Here is a 21,237-nt window from a genome sequence, read left to right as displayed (position 1 = left end):
AGTTTTATTTGCTGCAACATGCAATATTCTGGGGCTTTCCACAGTATAAAATATTGTTTGCAAGGTCAAATAAGGACAAAAGAAAAAAAGAGTCATTTAAACTAGCCCAAATCGACAGTTGATTGAGATGGGACAAAATACAACACACTAAATTTTCCCAACAATCACTTTAAGTGGATGGCTTGACAGCTACCCTCCTTCCATACAACACCATTTAGACAACAAATTTTTTTCTGTAAGAAGCCCGTTAAAGAATCCTGATGAATGGCATAATCGGCCTTGTGATTAAAGAATTCTAAATTATACGAGTCTTAATTCAAGTTCTATCTTGGAGAGTAAATGAATAATTTCAATTTATACCTTGGAGGCAAAGTTCAAGAAGATACATCTTTGTTTTATTTCAACATATTACATTTCAGTGTAAATTGCGTTTAGCAAAATTTTGTCAATGTCAATGAGTGAAAAACGCAACTAACGTTTTCTTCCATTTCAATCAAGTTAAATAATATGCTTTATGCACCTGAAAAACAACTATGTATGCGTTCTAATGAATCATTGGACACCAATTTCTTTTTCAGTAGCAGTCTTTATAAAAACATACAAAATAAAAACAACAAAAATAACAAAAACAAACAACAAACAACAACAACATATCGAATGAAAGATCTTAAAGCGTACAACCGAAATATCGATGTTTCGTCCCGAAAAAATAAGTTGGATAAGGTCAATGAGTGCAAGAACTAAAATATTTTATAGAGTTAGTTTGTCGCATATCAAATTAAAGATCATAACGTGTACATCACTAATATCAATTTTGTTATACAGAAAAAGAAACCAGTTGGGGTTAATAAGTGCAAAATGTTAAAGTTCACAGAAAATAGGGTTGTTTTATATCAAATGAAAGGTCATCAAGTTTATTTCACATTACAAAAATCACGATGGAATCCTCGCCAATTGCATTTGACAAGGTCAACAAGTGCAAAAAAAAACTGTTGTAGAGGAGTAATCAAGGGAACCAAGGTTATAGCGGTAATCAAAAGAACGTAATCCAGGGACAAAGACCAGATATGGAAAAAACAGACATTCACAACAAAGAACATAAAGTAACTAAAATCATACATACAAAGTAACAAAAGTAAATGAGCAACTCGGACTCCACTAAAAACTGGGAGCATGGACCAGGTGCACCGGTAGGGTAAGCGTCCTCTGCTTTTCTAGAAACACCCGCCGAGTTGCTCATAAAAAGTCAAGTCAGGGGTAGACAAACGAGGAAAGGAAAACTATGACCCGTTGAATACATCAGTTTTCATGGTGCTGATGGATACACCATAACGATCCACGAGTTCATGATGACGACCATAAAACTTCTGTAGTGATGACTTCAATCTTGTAGCAACATAACCCTGTTCCAGAAGCCTATTTGTTAGAGTTCTAGCGCGATACAAAAAGTCTGCGTAGTTTCGGCAAGCTCTGGCATAACGTATGAGTTGTGATATGAACACTCCATACGCAGGAGCCGAAGGGATGCTGCCACAGATGAAAGGAAAGTTAACAATTCTGAATGAAAAGTCATCACGTTTGTCGTAAAGTTTGGTCAATAGTTTTCCTTTACCATCGATTTCTAAGTGTAGGTCAAGATATGAGGCTGACTTCACAGTGTCTGTAGTATCCTTTATCTCAAGTTCTTTTGGGTAGATGCGATGTATCAAATCCCCGAAATTAGGATTGTTTAAAGATAATACGTCATCTATATAGCGGAAACTGAGATTGAAGGATCTAACCAAACGATATTCTTTCTTTCTGATCAGATCAGCTATAAAGTCAGCCTCATAAGAGTAAAGGATAGCATTTTATGTATCAAACTAAGTGTCTTACTGTGTATAATATGATGATGGTGAAACCTTTTAACGCTCTCGAAGAAACATTAATTAAATACAACTTTGATGATTTTTGTCAGCTCTGTTCTCAGATTTGATATATTATATTTATAACCTTCAAATATGGTAATTTTTGCAATGATATATGTCCTATTCGCCAAATGCACGTTATGAACATTAGAGCACTACTTCCTTGAGCTATGCTATCAATGATAAAATTATTATTCTTTGTTGTGTATGTCTGTTTTCCATATCTGGTCTTTGTCCCTGGATTACATTCTTTTGATTACCGCTATAACCTTGGTTCCCTTGATTACTCTTTCCTAACGCATTAGACTTACTGTCATGGTCTGATATGTCTATTGGCCGAAATGTCCGGCATTCATAAGGAAATATTGGTTTTCATGGTCCGAAATGTCTTTGCGTCGCATTGTCCGGCACGGATAAACATTATGGTTCTTGTAATTTAAATATTTCTTTTATTCAATTTAGTTTCGCTTCATTCTGTTTCGATTAATATCGTTTAATTATGTTTTTATTACGATTTGATTTATTTTATCGAATTGATTCGTTTCGAGTCTTTCTTTTATCGATTACTTTCGTTTCGTTTTGGTTCGTTTTCGTTTCGCAATTTTTATGACCCGAGAATTATGGGTTATATTGATTACGTAATTTTCGTAAACATCTGGGCGCCATACTGCAGACTATACGGCCAACCCTATCTTGGAAAAGCTATGATTCGATTTGTATTTAATTATCGAAACTAGCAAATATTTTCCGAGACTGGTTTGGCTCTCAATCGCACACATACAAGTATACGCGAATGAAGCTGCCATTATGCTGTTTTAAGCTCCTGAAAATGCAAGTACAAACCGGATATTCATGCTTTTTCTTGCAATAAGTATATAGAAACAAGTTGATAATACAACCATAAACGCTCCCTTCGGGGGCGTATTACAAAGAAAAAGCTTTCAAGGGAAAGACCATTCAATTGTTTAATAAGCAATTGACATACTATATATAATAGCTTATTTTCATATTGCCTTTTAGAAACATTTCCCGCGTCAATATTATCTCTTTGACACAATTTCCGTGCCCATAAATGCATAATAAAGCCAGCTCACCTGACCATCGGCAATGTGAGCTATTGCTATCACTTGGCGACCGTCGTCGTAAACATTTTTTTCGAAACTCTTCTCCCCTGAAACTACAAGACTAAACATAACCAAACTTGGTATGGAAGTTCCTTAGGGTTTTCTGCATAGAATTGATGTGGGAATTTTTGATCCGTCGAAAAACATGGCCGCCATTACTTAAAATAGACCATATGGGTAAGACAGAAGTTTTTCGTATATTATCTCCAAAACCGTTAGTTTAAGCTAATTTCTGACGGAGTGAAAGTGTTCAGCATGATAAGATTTAACACTAGTCAAATTTTCGTTTTAATCTGTTTATTCATGTTGGAGTCATTGCCCTATTTCGACGTTTTTTCTCAAATTTTAATGTTAATTCTTTCATAAATCTTTCCCTCTGAAACTACTACACCAATCAGAACCAAATTTAGTATAAATGTTCCTTAGGGTGTTCCGCATAGAACTGATCGGACGAAAAACATGACTGTTGTTACTTAAAATAGAACACAGGAGTGAAACAGTATTGGTAAGTTAAGCCAAATTCTGTCAATTGCTGAAATGATCCTCATTATAAGCCTTACAAAAGTCTGCATTGGGTCAAAGTTGTCAGATGACTCCTTGTTAGAGTAGTGCCACTGAAAGGTGAAAAATGATGTTTCTACAGTTTTCAGCCAATATCTTGAAATTAATGACAGAAACTTTCCATTGGTGAAATGATACTTACTTGCCCTTGAAAGGAGAAAAATGATGTTTTATTAGTCAATATCTTTAAAACTATAAGAGATGAAAAGAAACTTTCAATTGACGAAAGGCAAAAATTTATGCAAGTGAGCGATTCAGGCTACTCGGAGCCTCTTGTTTCGTTCCTAGTCTCCAGTACTTCGTAACCTAATTATATAGTCAAATACCCAATTCGAAATATTTTTGAAAACTTAGGTGATAAAAAATGGAAATAGATACCTTTTGTGACTTGATACTATTAATATCTCTTATGATCGATTACTTTTGCAGAAATGTCTGTAAATACGAATATTCCTTCTTCATACACCTTTGACTTATTTTTGAATTTTAAGATTAAAGAAATTTATGATTTATTGGAGTTTCAGTAGGTACTTGGATACTTTAAAATAACTTATTTCAAAATATTTAGTTTCATAGAAAAATGTAAACTGTTCTTCCTTTCTCCAATGGGACCGCCAACCAGGTCGTCGTGTGTTGGTGAGTTACGCCCCTTTGAAAAACTTGCCAAAATGGCTTGCATTCCGTAAATATGGAAAAGGACTATTAACTAGATAACTTCGTATTCCAGCAAAAAAAGAGAGAAAAAAATATATTGTTAAAAGACTTGATTTAACTGTGTTTTTCTTTAAACCAAGAAGTCAACATGTGTGGAGTTGAGTTTTCACCAAATTCTTCGTTGTCAAATTATAATACAGTGGTCTGGCTTATTCAAGCTATCAAAAATCTGTGAAATTTCTGATCTTCCCAGGAAATCAGCTAAATTTCATATTAAAATCAATCCATTGCAAGTGGCGATCGTATTCTGAAAGGGATTTAAGTTTATTTACATGTCTTCAAATGATGAAGTATATGAGGTAGGATAATTTCATTATCTAGCTGTCCCTAAGCATGCACATGATCTACAAGAGCAAAAGGGTGTCACACCAGTTCCCTTGCTCTATGAAGTGAATGCATGTATAAGTTTCTGAAACTGATTTTTTGCTACATAGAATCATACACTTTTTAACAATCAAGTTAAATCTTCAAACGATCATAACATGGTCCCATATTTTTATTACTATTTCCTAAATATGACCCAATGGGTGTTTTAGAAAGAATGCAATCTAATAGGGCTTCCTTCTCTCGTTCTCTACAATTAGTTTTTAGACATTTACTTCAGAAGCTTTTAGTGTTCAATTTCATTTGCAGTTTCTGTCGCAATTTGTGCTGATTGAACCATTTCTAAAACACTCCACGCGAAAAAAAATGTATAAATTCCTTGGTATCAGGCCAAGGGTAACTATCACGCCTGGGTCTAAAGTCCATGATATTCTATGAACCAACTGGTGCCAAAAAAAAAGATATAAAAGTGACAAGTTATTCACTAAGATGCGTTTTACAAATACATATAATTTTTAAGTAAAGACAGCCACACGGATTAAAACTCACAAGTCATTTCAAGCATAATGCACTAAAGAACAAATCTGCTTATTTTCATTGAATGATCTTAAATGTTTCTAAAGAAGATTTTCAAAGTTGTACATGTGGAAAGAATTGTTTCAGGGGCCGTAATTCTTACATCAGTAGACGAATCGTTTCGAAAATTTCAGCATTGTTCGGTCTTATGATGCTAAACAATATTACCCCTGCGAAAATTCTGCTAAAGGCAACGGTTTTGAGTTATTTGCAAAAATTGCATTCTGACCCCTATGTTATATTTTTAATAACGGCGGCCATGTTTTTCCACGGATTAAAAATCCCAACGGTCATATTGTGTGGGATACCCGAAGGAACTAATATGCCAACTTTCATTGAATTCTGAATTTAAGAGAAGAAAATTTTCAAAGTTGCACATAAAAAATGGCAAAAATCTGTTTCAGGGCCGTAACTCCAACATCAAGTGATGAATTGTTTTGAAAATGTTGGCGTAGGTCCGTCTCTTGATGCTGAACAATACTACACAATGCTAGAATTTGTTAAAGGCAACGGCTTTTGAGTTATTTGCAAAAAATGCCTTTAGACCCCCATGTTCTATTTTTAGGAACGGTAGCCATGTTTTTTCGCGGATCATAAATCCCAACGGTCATTTTGTGCACAATACTAAAAGGAAAAATCATGCCAACTTTACATCCTGTCGGTCTAGTAGCTTCAGAGGAGAAGATTTTAGAAAATTTGTCCACGAAAACAACGACGACGTACGTTAAGTGACGGCATAAGCTCATTTGGCCAGGTGAGCTAATAATATAATCAATGTGAAGACTCAACAAGTGCCAAGTTCCCCGGACCCGCTCGAGTTAATTCTCTAAGCGTTCTCGGCAGGATAAAATTTATTTTGATAATCAACTGGTTATCTTTTTATTTGATAGCTTTTATGGATAATTTATAATTATCTTCAATTACTAGTATATATGTCAAATTATTTTACCCGTGGATCATCAGCCAGTGACGTCTATTAAATAGTTAGCATTTTTTTGCAGTAGAAAATCCGAGAGTAATTTTAAAGACATTATTTCATGTGCAATATTTACACTTGGCACATTCGATAATTCACTGGTATCAATATAGGAATCCACGACACGTGAATACATAACTACACTGGAATATACACAACCTCAGTTCTGGGCGAGTTATTTAAAGCCATAATTATGAGCTATATTGATTATCCTATATTATGATGCATCGTAAGTTACTTCATCCGTCCAACGTAAACAGAAGAGTTAAAGTGGTTTTGACGTCTTTGTATCATCTTGTTCCGTCAATGAAAGATACCCTTGTCTAGACGTCAATTCCAGGTGTTGGCCTTTTATTGCTAAATAATTATGATACATGAAGTAACAGTATATTCAATATTTGATACTGTACCCGTGTGTATAATTTACGGAAGCCAAAAAAGGCTACTGTCCGTATTTTTTTTTTATTGTCGACTGTCGACTCTAAAGTTGAAAATATCGATTTTAATGTTGGAATTATCGACTTTAATATTAGAATTGCCGACTTCAAAAGTTGGAATTTCCGACTTCAATGTTCTCCGTGCACAGGCACACATCTGGGGGTATGGATACGTGGATACCGGGGATACAAAATCGAGGCGGTGCGCACACAGGAAAGTCTACTTTTAGGTCTTGGTTTTTAAAAAAAAATAGAGATACAGATAGGTATTTGAACAAACGGTTATTTTATGGAACTCTATGATAATCAAGCGTATGTTACATTGTGTTTCTGGTGGTGAAAACGTTTCATAAATGTCGAACAGATCAATAATTCAGGGTGGGGGTCGGTGCGAACAAAACAAAATGTTTAATTCTCATACATTTCACTGTGATTTGTTTCAATAATAATTTAATTAACTTTTATTTATCTCAATTGAACGATCTAAAACAAAAACAAAACAAAATTGGAATTTTAAAGCCATCACAAATATTGCATGTGCCGACTGGGGGTATAATTCTCTGTGCAGATAGGGGAGATGGAATATACCTTAAATATCGCCTTTTAAAAGAAATTCAATACTAAATCGGCATTTCTGATCAGTTGATGGGGTGTGTATACACTTTAGAGGGGTCTCTTATTTACTAGAAACTTCTTGTCATGAAATACTAGTATTTATTTCTATGAACTGTATGAACTATCAAGGACCACATGTATATGAGTACAGTACTACTAAGTCCTCGATAAAAAAATACTTATTTCAAGAGTAGTACTTCATTATTTTGCATATGAAAAGTGACTAATGGTTTTTGATCCTGGCTAAGACTAGAGCACATCAAAATGCTGTTATCCTTGGGGCTTTTTATTCTTGTGGAAATTGTAGCATGAACAAAACTTAAAAGATTACATGATGTAAAATAAAACTATAATCATACATTTACATTTCCCATATTACATGTATTAGAGTTGTTTTTCTTAATATGCATTAATTGAATGTCAATCAATACTACCGATTTCTGAAGTACAAACTGTAATCAATTGTTAAATATTATCCAACTTAACACACATTTACAAATTTTGTTACACTTCATCTTTTTCCTAATTTTTTAAACCTGTCTAAAATTCAATTTCCAATCACATTCAAAACTATATCAACAGAGTATCATCCTACAGTACACTGTAATTTATTATACTTAAAGAGGTAGACCTAGGTTAAGAGACATAACTTTTGAAATCAGTTATATGTTTGCATCATATTCAATTTCACCAAAGCATATCATTAGCAAGCTTTCATTTGAAACAGAAGGAAATCCATCCAAGTAATTTGGATGCTTACATGAGATTGATGTAAAATGCTGAATACATTTCCTATAATTTGTAATAGTTTTGTCCCTTAACCTAGGTCTACCTCCTTAAATGGAACAAATTTCAGTTTAAGAAAATAAATTCCTTTTTCAAAACTAGACACTTTTGTCAATTTGAATTTTCCCACAATTTTACATTGTTAAAATCACTGCTCTTCACTTCCTGTTTATAAATCATAAAATATTTGATGATATTAATGATAGGATGGAGATTTTGACTGATGATAGTATTGAATGGAACATGCTTAACACTTCTTGACATATTATAACAAGAACTTCATTCAGAAAATGATAATTTATTACTAAACATCTTCCAATGCAAAACACGAGTTCTTCAAACCTTCAGATCATTTGAAGCCTAGATCTTTATTTTATTTGCAGAAATACTAGAATATTATAGAGCTGAATGATTGCCAGAAACATATTTACAGGTTATAAAAGATGTATTTATTGATATAAAAGGAATTACATTTGGACTATATTCTTGTGTAGTGTTCTGAAACAATAGAGAAGTTTCAGGTATGACCTAGCGACATAAGGTATTTTGATCCTAAAGGATAAAAAAAAACAAAAACTTACTTCACACGTGCATCAAAAGTGAATCTGGGGTACTTGAATTTCATATATGAAGGTTATTTTGATATTGAAAAAGGTAACTCATCACTGGACCTACTGTCAAAAACAGAATAATTTTTTGGCACCCATGTTGGCTCAAAATTCTGAAAATTGGCAGCTGGTGATTTTTCTGGAGACAAAATTTTGGAAGCCAGAGCAGCCCATGTGCAGCGTATCTTGAGTAATTAGCAGCCTCAAATTTCTTACATAATGACAGCTTTTATTTTCAATTTTTCCGATGAATAAAAAAAAACCTGAAAATCATTGTCCTTTTTTAAAGTATCAAAATTTTGTTACTACATGTATGTTACTGTGAATACCTGAAATGCAGTGTCATTTAGAAAAAAAAACTTTCGAGAAGCCAAAAAAAAATTATAAATAGCCATTCCATAAAGCTCTTCCACTAAATTCAATAGAAAGGTGATAGGGACCAAAGCAGTGTTTTAATAAATTTGAAACAGCACAACTCATCATGCCCTTCTGAAATTGTATCATAGCAGTAATGATGCATTCTTACCGATATTGATTTAGATTTCAAAGAGCTACAAATTACAGTAATGCCAGGCATGGCAGTTAACAGACTTGGAACGAAAAATGCTTAAAAGGTGTACAATTTGTTGAAACTGAAAATCAAAGAGCCTCTGGCTCCTGAGCTTACTTTTAAGGAGGTAGATCTAAGGTAGGGGACACAACACTTAGAAATCATTGGAACGTTTGTATTCATCATTTTACATCAATTGCATGTAAGCATCAATTTGACTTGGACTGATTTCATTCTGTTTCAGAGAAAAGCTTGAAAGGCTTTGGAGAAATTGAATATGATACAAACATATCACTGATTTCAAGAGCTATGTCCCTTACCCTAGGTCTACCTCCTTAATTTTACTCCTACATCAAAATAAGTTGATAACAATATTGGTTCCTATCACACTTACCATTCATTTCTCTCATTGCCCTGGCAAAATCTTGAGGGTCTCTAAAACTAACGAACCCATACCCTCGTGTTTTGTTTGTTCTCTTGTCTCGTAAAACTTTGGCTCTTACAAATGTTGGGTATTTACTGAAGGCTCTTGCTAATACCTCATCTGTAACTTCATTTCCGAGATCACCACAAAACATACGAAAATCATCTGAAAATAGAAATATGTTGTACAACCAAAAAACTTTTTTTATGCCTCAGGTCTTTTATTGGAAGGTAGATAATCCATTTAATCTGATTGAAGTTAAACCTATCGATTGTTCCATTCAGTCACTGCATGTAGGATCTAACAACACTCCATTCTACTTTCTGTTCAGATGACTTTTTCAGAATCCCCTGTTTTTTCCCTCTGAATAATGCTTTAAAATCATGAAAGAGACCATTTGGTTAACTGATCAAAAAGGTCATCAGAACAAAAAGTACAATGGAGTATTAATAGGATAATTAATTGGAAAGCGTCAATAACCAAATATTATCACAAGTGCCAAAGAACACCTACATTCCTCACACGAGTTAAATTCTCAAGCATTCTTGGCAATAGTGATCATATTTTGGTTATTCATGATAACCAATTGATTATCCTATTTATTATATGGATTTTGTTCATAATTTAACAATACTTTCAACATGAATTTTTAATTCTGTGATGGGCAGACTAATATCAAAGTTGTGATGTTTTGGTGGAAGAAAGTGCGAGAGTGAAATTACCGAATTTATTTCACAGTGTAAATTATCTAAATTTATTACACTGGAAATATTCGATAAAACACAGCTATCTATAAAATATTAGATTAAACTTGCAGTGACTGAATGGTTACATTTTCATAGGTTGTTTTCATTCTAAGAATGGGTACAGTCCTTGAACCAATCCGTGCAACGATTTGACGGATCTATGACCGTTGACTGATTGATCGCTGACGGATCGATGACAGATGATGATCTGATTGCAGTTTTGTTATGTAAAATGACGTAAGATCTGTTTTAGATAAAAGAAATGTAAAATAAAAGTATAAATTGATGTTTAAATCTATTACATTATGTAAATATTTGTGTAAAATTGACAAGGAGAACAAAAAAAAACGTAAAATACATTGACTGCTCTGTGGTCATGTGATGCAATTACCAGTTAAATGGATCAGTTTGACGGATCGATGACTGACCAGAAACTGATCAGTGATCAATGACTGATCACAATTTTTGTTGCACTGATTGGTTCAGGTACTGTACCTGTTGGTATTTTTTTGCCAAAACCATCTGTTGTAATCCTTTTTTCCATCTGTTGTTCCAAAACAAATTGAAAACCCTGATTCAGGTGCATGATTTTAAAGCAAAATATACCATCCATTTAAATTTGATCAAACATTATTCCTAGCCTATAAACCTATTGAAGAAAAGTTACCTACCTGGATCCCACTCTTCAAGACTGGGATCTTCCCAAACTACTCCAGCTGCTGTTCTAACTATCTTCTTCTTTTTATCTTTCTTTTTCTTGCTGCTATCTTCTACCTCTGTTTCCATGGGAGCTGCCTCTTCTATCTGAAACTCTGCTGGCAGAGCAGGTCCAGCTACAACTTTTGGAACTTGCACTGTTGGAGTGACTGTAGGTGTTTCTTCTGGTACTTCAGAGTCTGCTGATTTTGTCTTCTTCTCCTTCTTCTTCTTTTTTTCCACTTTAGGCTTTGTTATAACTGGAGCTGCTGATATGACAACTTTTGGCTTCATGTCCTCTTTTGGTCTCATATCAAAACCCCCACTTTCACTTGCAATTTTGTGTTGGATTCCATCACTGACGCCATAACCCGGTCCAAGAGGATGTGGTGGAGCAGGTCCACCCATAGGACCAGGACCTCTGAATGGTGGCATAGGTCCATATGGTCCAGGGAATCCATGCGGGCCTGGACCACCATAAAATTGGCCTGGTCCTGGTCCACCACCTGGACCTTGAGGTCCAAACCTTGGAGGAGGAGGCCTTGGAGGAGGTGGCCTGTGTCTAATCTGATGTGGTACAAATGCTGGTCTAATGGAGGGAGGTGGAGGAGGTGGGGGTAATAAAGGTGTTTCTGATTTCTCCTGAGGCTTCTGGAGAAGGGCTGGTGGTGGAGGTGGAGGCGCAGCTAGAACTGAAAAATATAAACAGTATTCTTAAAGTTTAGTTATTCATTGATAAAACCAGACACAAAAACAATAACCTGTTTTTAAAATATTGACATGTTCATAAGAAATAAAGATTATACAAAATGCACTTTGAAAAGTTGCAAAAGAAAATATATAAATGCAAGTATTTAGCTTAAAATGCCTGTCTTGCCATAAATCATTAAGATCTAATATCACACTTTACACAGCATAAAAAGTCTGTAATATTTTTATATAATAACTGTTGTTATGGAACCTTCTGGTTTTTAGAAAAAAAGTTTAATCTTGACTAAAATGAAAGTCAAATATTTCATAAAATTTCTATTGAAAGTTATAAATGTAGCAAATCATTCATACTTCGGTTGTAAAATCAATCAAGACATATTACTTAAACCTGCATAATGCTTAACCTAATGTAAATCTTCCAGACATTAATATTTGGTATGGTCTCACTAACCACTTCCGGGTCAAATGGCCATTCCCCTATGTACATGTAGTACCAAAACACACTGAACCTAGAAATGTGCATTGTAAGTGCATTATTTGTGTGTATTCTGATTAAAAGAAGTCAAAATAAAGCCGAGAATGTGTACTTTAAAACCATATATGTAATTTACCACAGAAGTGTTTGAATATTGTTTACATGTGTGAGTAATTTGCCTCCATGCTATCAATTGGCAGAAAAGGTAAAAATGTGGATTTTCAGTATTATTTATTCAAGTAAATTTTGTGAAGAATTTCTACAATCATCGTTCCATTAGCGTAATGATTTTGAAAGCCTTTTTTTCCCAGCTTTGCAATGGTATGCAACTTTAAGATGTCATTTGTCCTGGGAATGCACAGTGAAACTTTGAAAATTGCATTTTTAACATGTAAAGTAATGGAAATGTTAGAAGTGGTTAGTAAGACCTATTATATTCCCTACCCAACATACATTGAACAACTTCATGTATACATGTAACAAACAATGATAACAAAATCCATTATGTCCTAAATAGCTTATTAAACTCTATAACAAGAACCTGTATCAACATCAGATTTTATAGTAGTACCACAGATTTTAATCTTACTTGTTCATAAAATCAAGGGGTTCTACTTACCAAGGTATAAAATACATTTAAAATGATATAAAGGGACTTTAAAAAGGTGTCTGGTTTAGACAGGTTTTTAGATTATTCTGGATTTGGTTTAGACAAGTTGCACTGTACACAAGAAAATATATGTTTTAGATGACTTTTTATTTTATGTGCTGTAAGAACAGTCATATCAGAAATGGGTGCACAAGGTTTCTAGAAGCCTTTCTTTTTTTATTTTACTATTTGTGTCCAGAAATTGAATAGAATTTGATCTACAATCATCTTTAATATATCCAAGACATTTTATAATTTTGACATAATTACAAAGCAAGTGAAGATGTGAAATCCATACAGGCATCTCAAAACTTGATCATTTCAAAGACAGGCATATATGAAAAAAATGGGTGGCTGCATGTACAAAAATGTTAATGCACAAATTAAACTCAACAGGAAACTCTTTAAAAAGAGTTTACTTTTGGGCAACCTATTTAAAATCCTTGTAGAATCATATAGAATGTTCTTACCAGAGGCTGGTAATGATACTGGTGGACCTCCAGCTGGTTTGGTTCCAGGTGGTGCTGTAGGAGGAGGACCACTAGGTTTCCCTGGAGGTGGAGGGGGTGGAGGCCCTTGTCCTGGTCCTTGCCCTGGACCATCCCCTGTTATTCTTGCCTGAACATTACTGAATGTGCTGGCACCAATTATCATAGGTCGTCCACCTGGTCCATCTTTTGGAGTCAAAATCTCCTGCTCAAATCTAAATGTAATCAACACATACTTATACAGAATAACAGTTACATACAAGTCCACTGTACATGCAGTTACATACAAGTATGTATCAGTACAATAATCTTTTGTGCAATACTTATATTTATGACAATTAAAAGTGTACTATACAAGAATGTTCTTGTACATGAAATGGATTACAACAAATTGCTCAAATGCATTTTGTTAACATTAAAAACCTGTTTGTATATCCAGGTTTTATAGGCACACTTCTAAATTATGACAAGGATATGAAATTGCTTGATTGGATAGGAATTTCCAATATCAAAATGATAGGTGATATTAGGTGAAATTCTTATTTGAGGGTGACAAAAATTTTCCATAATGTTTTGGAAGAGAAAAATTGAAAATGGAAAATATTGCTCACTACACCTGTCAAATTTGATGAGTCTAACATGATCCCAATAAAATACCACAAAGGTGCAGATTGATACAACCACAGATTTCAAACCCTAGTATACAGTTGGAACAATTATGGACACAACATTCCAAATTGATACAAATGTACAGCTCTTAATTTGAATTAAGATTTAATGAATCTGACTAGAATGAAAGTGGAGGAACTTTAAAAATTATATTTACCGTTAGACATTCATATAAGAAACAAGCAATTTATATGAAGTTGAAGACAGGACTTATTACACCTTTTTGTCAACCATTCCTAAAAGTAAAGGGTCATTGCCCTTTATATCCATCAAAACATTCCTTAAATTGTGTTACACCGTTTTGGTAACCACTCCAAAATTTATTTACACCCAACTTGTGTGGTATGGAACCGTGTGATAATCAAGCAAACCTCGCTCTAAAATGTATAGAAATTTGGCTAAAAATTCATCATATTGACGACTTTGATAAACTTTTTATCTATTGAAGTTTTGAATTAAATGATTCAAAGAACCACATATTATCTGATCGGAATTCCTCAGGTTTTTTAAAAAAAAAACTTAATAGAGTTGTGCTATAACAAAGTACACTGGTATTCTTAGCCAATCCCTCAACTGTTTGACAAATAAAATAACAAATATTTGAAATATCTTTTGCTGGCTCCCACAGATGAAATTATCTTACATCAAAATTAGTAAAAATGGCAAATGATATGAAACCCATTTTATTTAAAAGGGAACCTACTACTCTGTAAATGCCTTCCTCATATTACAATGTCACATTTATCCATACATATGCAGTGATGTTGTTGGCCTTTTTCAAAACTACCTCGTCCCTTTTTTATTTGGAAAATACATTGTATGTCTAATTTTTTTATTATTGGGAAAGAGGATGGAAAAAACTTTTGATTAAATTGACTTTTACAGTCATTTTAATATTTGATAAGTTTCCCCCATACCTTGCCTTAAAACTATAAAACATAAAAGTTTCCCTAATTTTAATAGTATACTCAAGTATTTGTGACATCTGAATTTCCTAAACTCTGACTGGAGTAACCATGTTCCGAGGAAAGTGAGAATATTCTCAGACTTAAGTAATTTTTTTTTAGTTTTGTGGCACCAGAGACTGTTTGTAAGTTTCCATTAAAATCAATGTTGATAGAAATTCAAATTCCATTTTTTTTACATTTATACATGTATTTATTTCAATTACAAGCAGAGACTTGTAATACAGACAGCCTATCCACATGTAAATAGACAGGGGCTAGGAACAGAAATGTTATGTTTTGATTGCAATTATTTGTTTTATTTTTTTTTAACAATTTTTTTTTCTTTCAATTCCATTTCTGTAAGTACATGTATTAAAATATTTCTTCTGGCAATATACATGTATGTCACTCTGGTGTGCTGACTTATTTACATACATGTTACATGTAGTTGATGTGTGTATACATGTACATGAGTCAAGTTCTATTTGTTCCTTATGTTACAGAAGGTCCAACATACATTTTGAATTCATGGTACATTTCTTATAGATTATTTTATAATGCAAATTCCTTTTAGAACATTTTTTTATCATGTTTATTCTGTTAGGGACATTCTGTAATAGTTATTCTTTTTTGAACTTGTGTTATGGAGGAACTCCTGTTCTTGGACACTTGTAGTAGACATGATTTTGCTTTAGTCAGACAGACTCGTGACAACCATTCAGTACATTACTTTGTGTAGGGGTGTAACCCTCTATATTTTCATGTTGGTAAGTATGGAGATTACCAGTCGGGTGAATTTTAGGAACCTGCTGGGATGTTGATGTTATTGTTACTGTTAGGTACATGTACTTTTCTTGGCATGTCTGATGGTCATAATATGTACGATTTACACAATTCAAGGATATACTATAAAAACTATTGTACCTGTTCATCTCCTCTTCCATTTCTTTTAATCTTTGATCGGTTATCATTGCCATTTTTACAGAATTTTATTTGAAATGGTCAATAAAAAAAATCAACGTTTTCCTAACGCTCAATGTTAGTTTTTGTCTTAAAACAAGAACGAAATTTTCACTTTACTACAAACGCAATAATGACTTTGTTCGAAAATCAATCTGAATACCAAATAGTAAACAAGAGATTTCTCTAATCACCAAAATGAATTTTCATACAATAACGCGCTGTCATGAGCATTTTGTACTACGAAAAATTGGTTTATTTAACATTAACATTTCCTTATCACGTACAATAAGCTTGTTTTGTTTTATATGTGCACTATCCCAATACCCATTCACTGAAGACTGGATCATGAGTAGACTTGGGAACAGGCAGTTCACCTATGACATTCTTTTTATACAAAATTCAGATATAATTTATCATTTTAATTAATGTTTAAAAAATGTTCTTTTTCTGCAGTGTTTTTCCTCCATGTTTAAATGTTATTTCAGTCTTGATTTCAAGAATTTCATATATACACCATGATTGGACCATTGAACTGCTCACCCAATATTTTGTGTACCTTAAAATCTAATGCATATTTGTTTCAAATTTGATTCTAGCCTAGATTTGCTACACGTCTCTTTCTGATGTCGTTACTTTTTTAAAATGCTTTGAAAAATGTTGCTATAAGAGGAAATGGTGTAGAAATGGCTCTCTCCACAGCTACAATTAAGAAGCTAAATATTTGGAGCATTATCTGTAAAGCTACCTACAGTATAAGTGGTGGATCAGAAGATTTTGGAAAGGTTTCCAAAAAAAGGCAGATCCAGGCTATAATTTGCTCATTTTTGCCAAAATTTTGCACAAAATAAAATAAAAATTCAACAAAGGTGTGATGGGGTTTCTGACCCCTGCAACCCCCTTAACCACCAATGAGTTCATAAAATAAATTACTAGATAGAGACTTGAAGCAACTCCAATCCTATCCAAACCACCCATAAATAATTAAATATTATATGTACAGTATCTCCATTTATGAACATATATACTGGCATTTCATTCAAGCCAACTGTGCAAATTTCAGTACTTTCTAAAAACCAGCTTTGGCAAAGAGGGCACATACACTCCTGTTTCAAGAAAAATAGTGCTAGGTTTACTGTCAAGCAAGAAATTGCTGAGATGTACTGCCATTACAATTGATTGCAATGAACAACTTGTACAAGAGTCCACCAAAACCTGGGAGTACGGACCAGGTGCCCCAGAAAGGCAACACACTCAGCTTTCTAGAAATCATGCTTTTTGGGAAAAATAAGTTGACAGTATGATGACATGTGTTGTCAAGCAAGTACATAACAAGAATAACTTTCTGGATCTAACCCTTTCTCTAAATTAGGCAACACCAATTACCTTACATTTCCTACCTGCAAATAATAATTAGTCATTGAAAAAATATCAAATGGCAGCACAACAGACTATACTTCTGGAAAAAATCCTGATGTTTTTAGGAAGTTCTAATCATTTGTCATACCATTAAATTTGAATGCAGTTTCAATACCCAATAAAAAAAGCTGTATCTGTTGAATGTGAAAGGAAGAGGAGCAGAATATATCACATGGCTAGCAAGGACAAAAATGTGAAAGATAGCATTAAAAAACTGCATTGAAGTGTTCTTTATTTTAATAACAAATGATGTATATACAAAACTACAGTTCTGAACACTAGAGCAGAGACTAATAACCAAGATCTCAATTAAGTGGATGAAGATAAACAGCATAAATCTAAACATCACATACATACTTCCTAAATTAAAATATAAATAAACAGCTGAGTTAAAGCACATGATACTATTGTTCATGGTGTTCCAATTTTCGTGGATTTTGTGGTTAGGCCAGCCAAACTACAACTTTCGGTTCTCGACGAGAAGAAGATTTCCATTGATGTGTACACTGAAAACCTCTAAACCACAAATTTAAGAAACCACAAACTTGTGCTTCTTCCCTAATCCACGAAAATTAGTATCCATGAATTATTGAAGAACATTCACAGTACCCCCCTTGTCAGTGTTAACAGTCCCAATATACTGAAACAGAAAATAGAAAAACAATGGGGATTAAAGTGATAAATTTCTGATTTTACATTTTGATTCCTAGTAAATCTTGCGACTGGGCAGTGGTATACTTTAATATGTCCATCAAAAGACAGGAAATACAAAAACAATAACAAAGTCTCTACAAATATTAATAAGAGCTGTTCTGATATCGACAGGGTGACATATATGTATATATAGTTTGAAGAAAATGCCTTCAACAAATGTACAGTACAGTGGAAAACAGTCTTAAAACAGGTCAACCAAAATACGATACTTGACCTGACTAACTCATGTGGGTTGTAGAGGGGGTTGTATTTCCCTCATCCCTCTCTAAATTGATTAAAAAAATCTTGTCAATATTACCCACACCCCCTTCCCCGTCATCCCTGCCAAACAAACTTTTAAAGCAAATTTCTTCAAATTTTTTTTTACAAATTCATTGATATAGTGCAAGTATTTTGTGACATCTTCCAACTGGTACTGTTTCATTTACTGTTCTTACATGTACATAATGTACATGGTGTAAACTGAAAAATTGTCATGCCATCTTTTTTTGACAGTTTCTGCCATTTATCTACTTTCAAACAGTTTTTACATGGCAATTGTTCCTTAGTATTATAATGTTTTTCAAAGAAAACTGTCATAACAATTTAATTTTTCGTGATAACAGGCCTTACACCAAAAATAAAGCTGCCATGAAAATTTCAGGGTTTACAGCATATAGAATAAATTCAATACAGTCGAACCTCGATAAGTTGAACTTGGATGAGATGAAATCTCAAATAATTCAAACTAATTTACAGTCCCAGCAAAAATTCCCTTACAAATCATTGGAACGTTTGTACTCAGCATTTTACATCAATCTCATATAAGCATCAAAGTAACTTGGACTGATTTCATTCTGTTTCAAATGAAAGCTTGATAGGCTTTGGTGAAACGGAATATGATAAAACCATATCACTGATTTCATGAGATATGTCCCTTGCCCTAGATCTACCTCCTTAACGAGGTTTGACTGTATACTAAATCCTTGTTTTTGGATTCTCTTTTAATCTCAAGCCCCCCTCCCACCCCCCTCCCACCCCTATTTGGTAAGGCTCAGCTAAACACAATTTTTCAACCTAAAAAAATTCTACCGAGCCCATTGATCGACAGCTTTGAACAGCATAAGTACAGTGTAAGTTGAGTACAAGCATAAGTTTCATAAAATAAATCTAGAACTGAGAATTTACTTAAATCCTTGAATTTTCCCTCAAATCTTCATTTCCAAACAATCTGACTGACCAAAATAAAATTTGAGGAAGGATTTGAGAAAAAAAATCAATTTTAGACCTTCAATGAAACCCAGCCCAGATCACAGAATTATAGATTAACAATTTTGTACAGCCATATTTACATAACATGAAACATAATATAACAATTAAAACAAATTGGTTTCATAATACAAAGTAGAGTACAATGCACATAAAGATGTCAAACAGTAAAATAAAATGGGTGTATTTTGATATTGTTAAGTCAGGCAGAGCTCTAAAACTTTCATTTTCTAATATCCATTACCAGTGAACTTTCCAATTTCACATTTTGATATCTGCTGTGGGAAAGTTCATTTTAATGCCAAACTTTTCAAAGATAAGTAGAATTTTAATACACTACTAGAGCAACAGATCAGTGGGATACTAATTAATATACTTAAGGCAAAATTTTGAGGCATTTTACTTATTTCTATCTCTGGTCCTAAAAGTTATGGAATGCATGTTTTAAATATTTGTCATTGGACCATGTTCTAAATGAAATATCAGAAATTGAAATTTAAGTAGCATTTTTTTCAGTCAATAAAAAAAAATTTCTACAAATTTTTCAATATAACTGAAGAATGTCATTTGCAGTAACTTGAATATATTTCAGTAGACATGTATGTACTACACGAGTCTATTTGCAACACTTGGTTTAAATAACTTTGAAAGATTTCAGGAGATATTGTTGGGAAAAAAGGACTGGTCGTGGACATCCTTCTCATTTAGCCATCAACAAAAAGCATCCAAGAAATAGTTTCACAGAAACTGAACAATATATACTTAAACATGTGATGGCATGATCTGCATGGAAAATTTGACAGGAGATACTGGTATATACAATTTAATGATAAGACCACATTTACACTGGTACATGTATGACATTATTTTAAAGATGTCACAGAACTTCTTCTCATAATTAAAGTTAACAGTTTTTAAAAAATCCAAAAGACCTTCCCTGGTTTTACTTCATACCCAAAAAGTATGCAAATGTACTTACAAAAGTACAAACTGAAAATTATGACTTTTCTACAAATATCATAAATAAGATTATTTACATCTTTGCTGTTATCCATAAATCACCAGTAATGACTACAATGATCACCAGTAACAATTACAATGATCACCAGTAGTAACTACAATGATCACCAGTAACAATTACAATGATCACCAATAATGATTTCAACAACCACAAGTAATAATTATTATGATCACCAGTAATGATTACAACATTACAATGATCATCAGTAACAATTACAATGATCATCAGTAACAATTACAATGATCACTATTAATAATCACAATACTAATGACTACATAAATCACCAGTTATAATTACAATGATCACCAGTTATAATTACAATGATCACCAGTAACAATTATAGTCTGAATTCCATACCCCATTCATCATGATCATGTTGCTTCTGAACAATTACATAAAAAACTGAAAGACAGTTTCACACTTTAAATAAATATGTGACAAGTCTGACAATGAAATGCTTTCAAGTGACAGAGAAAATGTTTGAACACTACCTGATCCCTGATTAAATTCAAAATGCAAACATCCAGTATCACATTAAAATGCTGTTATGATTATATAAATGCAAATCTGATAAAAATGAATTTTAAACCAACCGATTTTCATGGATACTTATGTTAGTGGGGTTTTTTTTTTATAGATTGTTATAAATTCAGTTTTGCTGCAATTTAGTTTCACAACTGACACATGCTACATCATCCATTAATGAAAGGACTTAATTCACAGCAATTTATTTTCTAGCTTGTGAAATTGGTGGCAATATGTATCAACAGCAAAAAAAAGTTGGCACACAGTATTTTCTGTCAATAAAAACAACAAACTTATCATTAACTTTCCTTACATTAATTGAACTTACAGCTTTCTAAAAACAAATTTTAAGTTTATCCTACCCATA

The 21,237-nt window shown here is 33.2% G+C and overlaps 1 protein-coding gene across 1 annotated transcript in view; it reads right to left on the bottom strand.

Moving 5' to 3' along the window:
- LOC148618129 (uncharacterized) overlaps positions 1 to 16,058 on the bottom strand; it is a 35,739-nt gene extending 19,681 nt beyond the window's left edge. Inside the window, exons 1-4 of the mRNA XM_088586021.1 lie at positions 15,908 to 16,058; positions 13,350 to 13,582; positions 11,020 to 11,736; positions 9,573 to 9,767 (exon numbers count right to left, since the gene is read on the bottom strand). Of these exons, the coding sequence (XP_088442147.1) occupies positions 9,573 to 9,767; positions 11,020 to 11,736; positions 13,350 to 13,582; positions 15,908 to 15,960 (1,198 nt within the window). The 5' untranslated portion in view covers positions 15,961 to 16,058. The remainder of the gene's footprint in view (positions 1 to 9,572; positions 9,768 to 11,019; positions 11,737 to 13,349; positions 13,583 to 15,907) is intronic.
- Positions 16,059 to 21,237: the final 5,179 nt, after the last annotated feature.

Source organism: Perna viridis, chromosome 5 (assembly GCF_037379345.1).
Source record: "Perna viridis isolate PV_CMFRI_1.1 ecotype Kerala chromosome 5, ASM3737934v1, whole genome shotgun sequence".
Classification (NCBI taxonomy): Eukaryota; Metazoa; Mollusca; class Bivalvia; order Mytilida; family Mytilidae; genus Perna; species Perna viridis.
The sequence above is the reverse complement of the archived record's forward strand: the minus strand, read 5'-3'. Positions and strand labels throughout refer to the sequence as shown.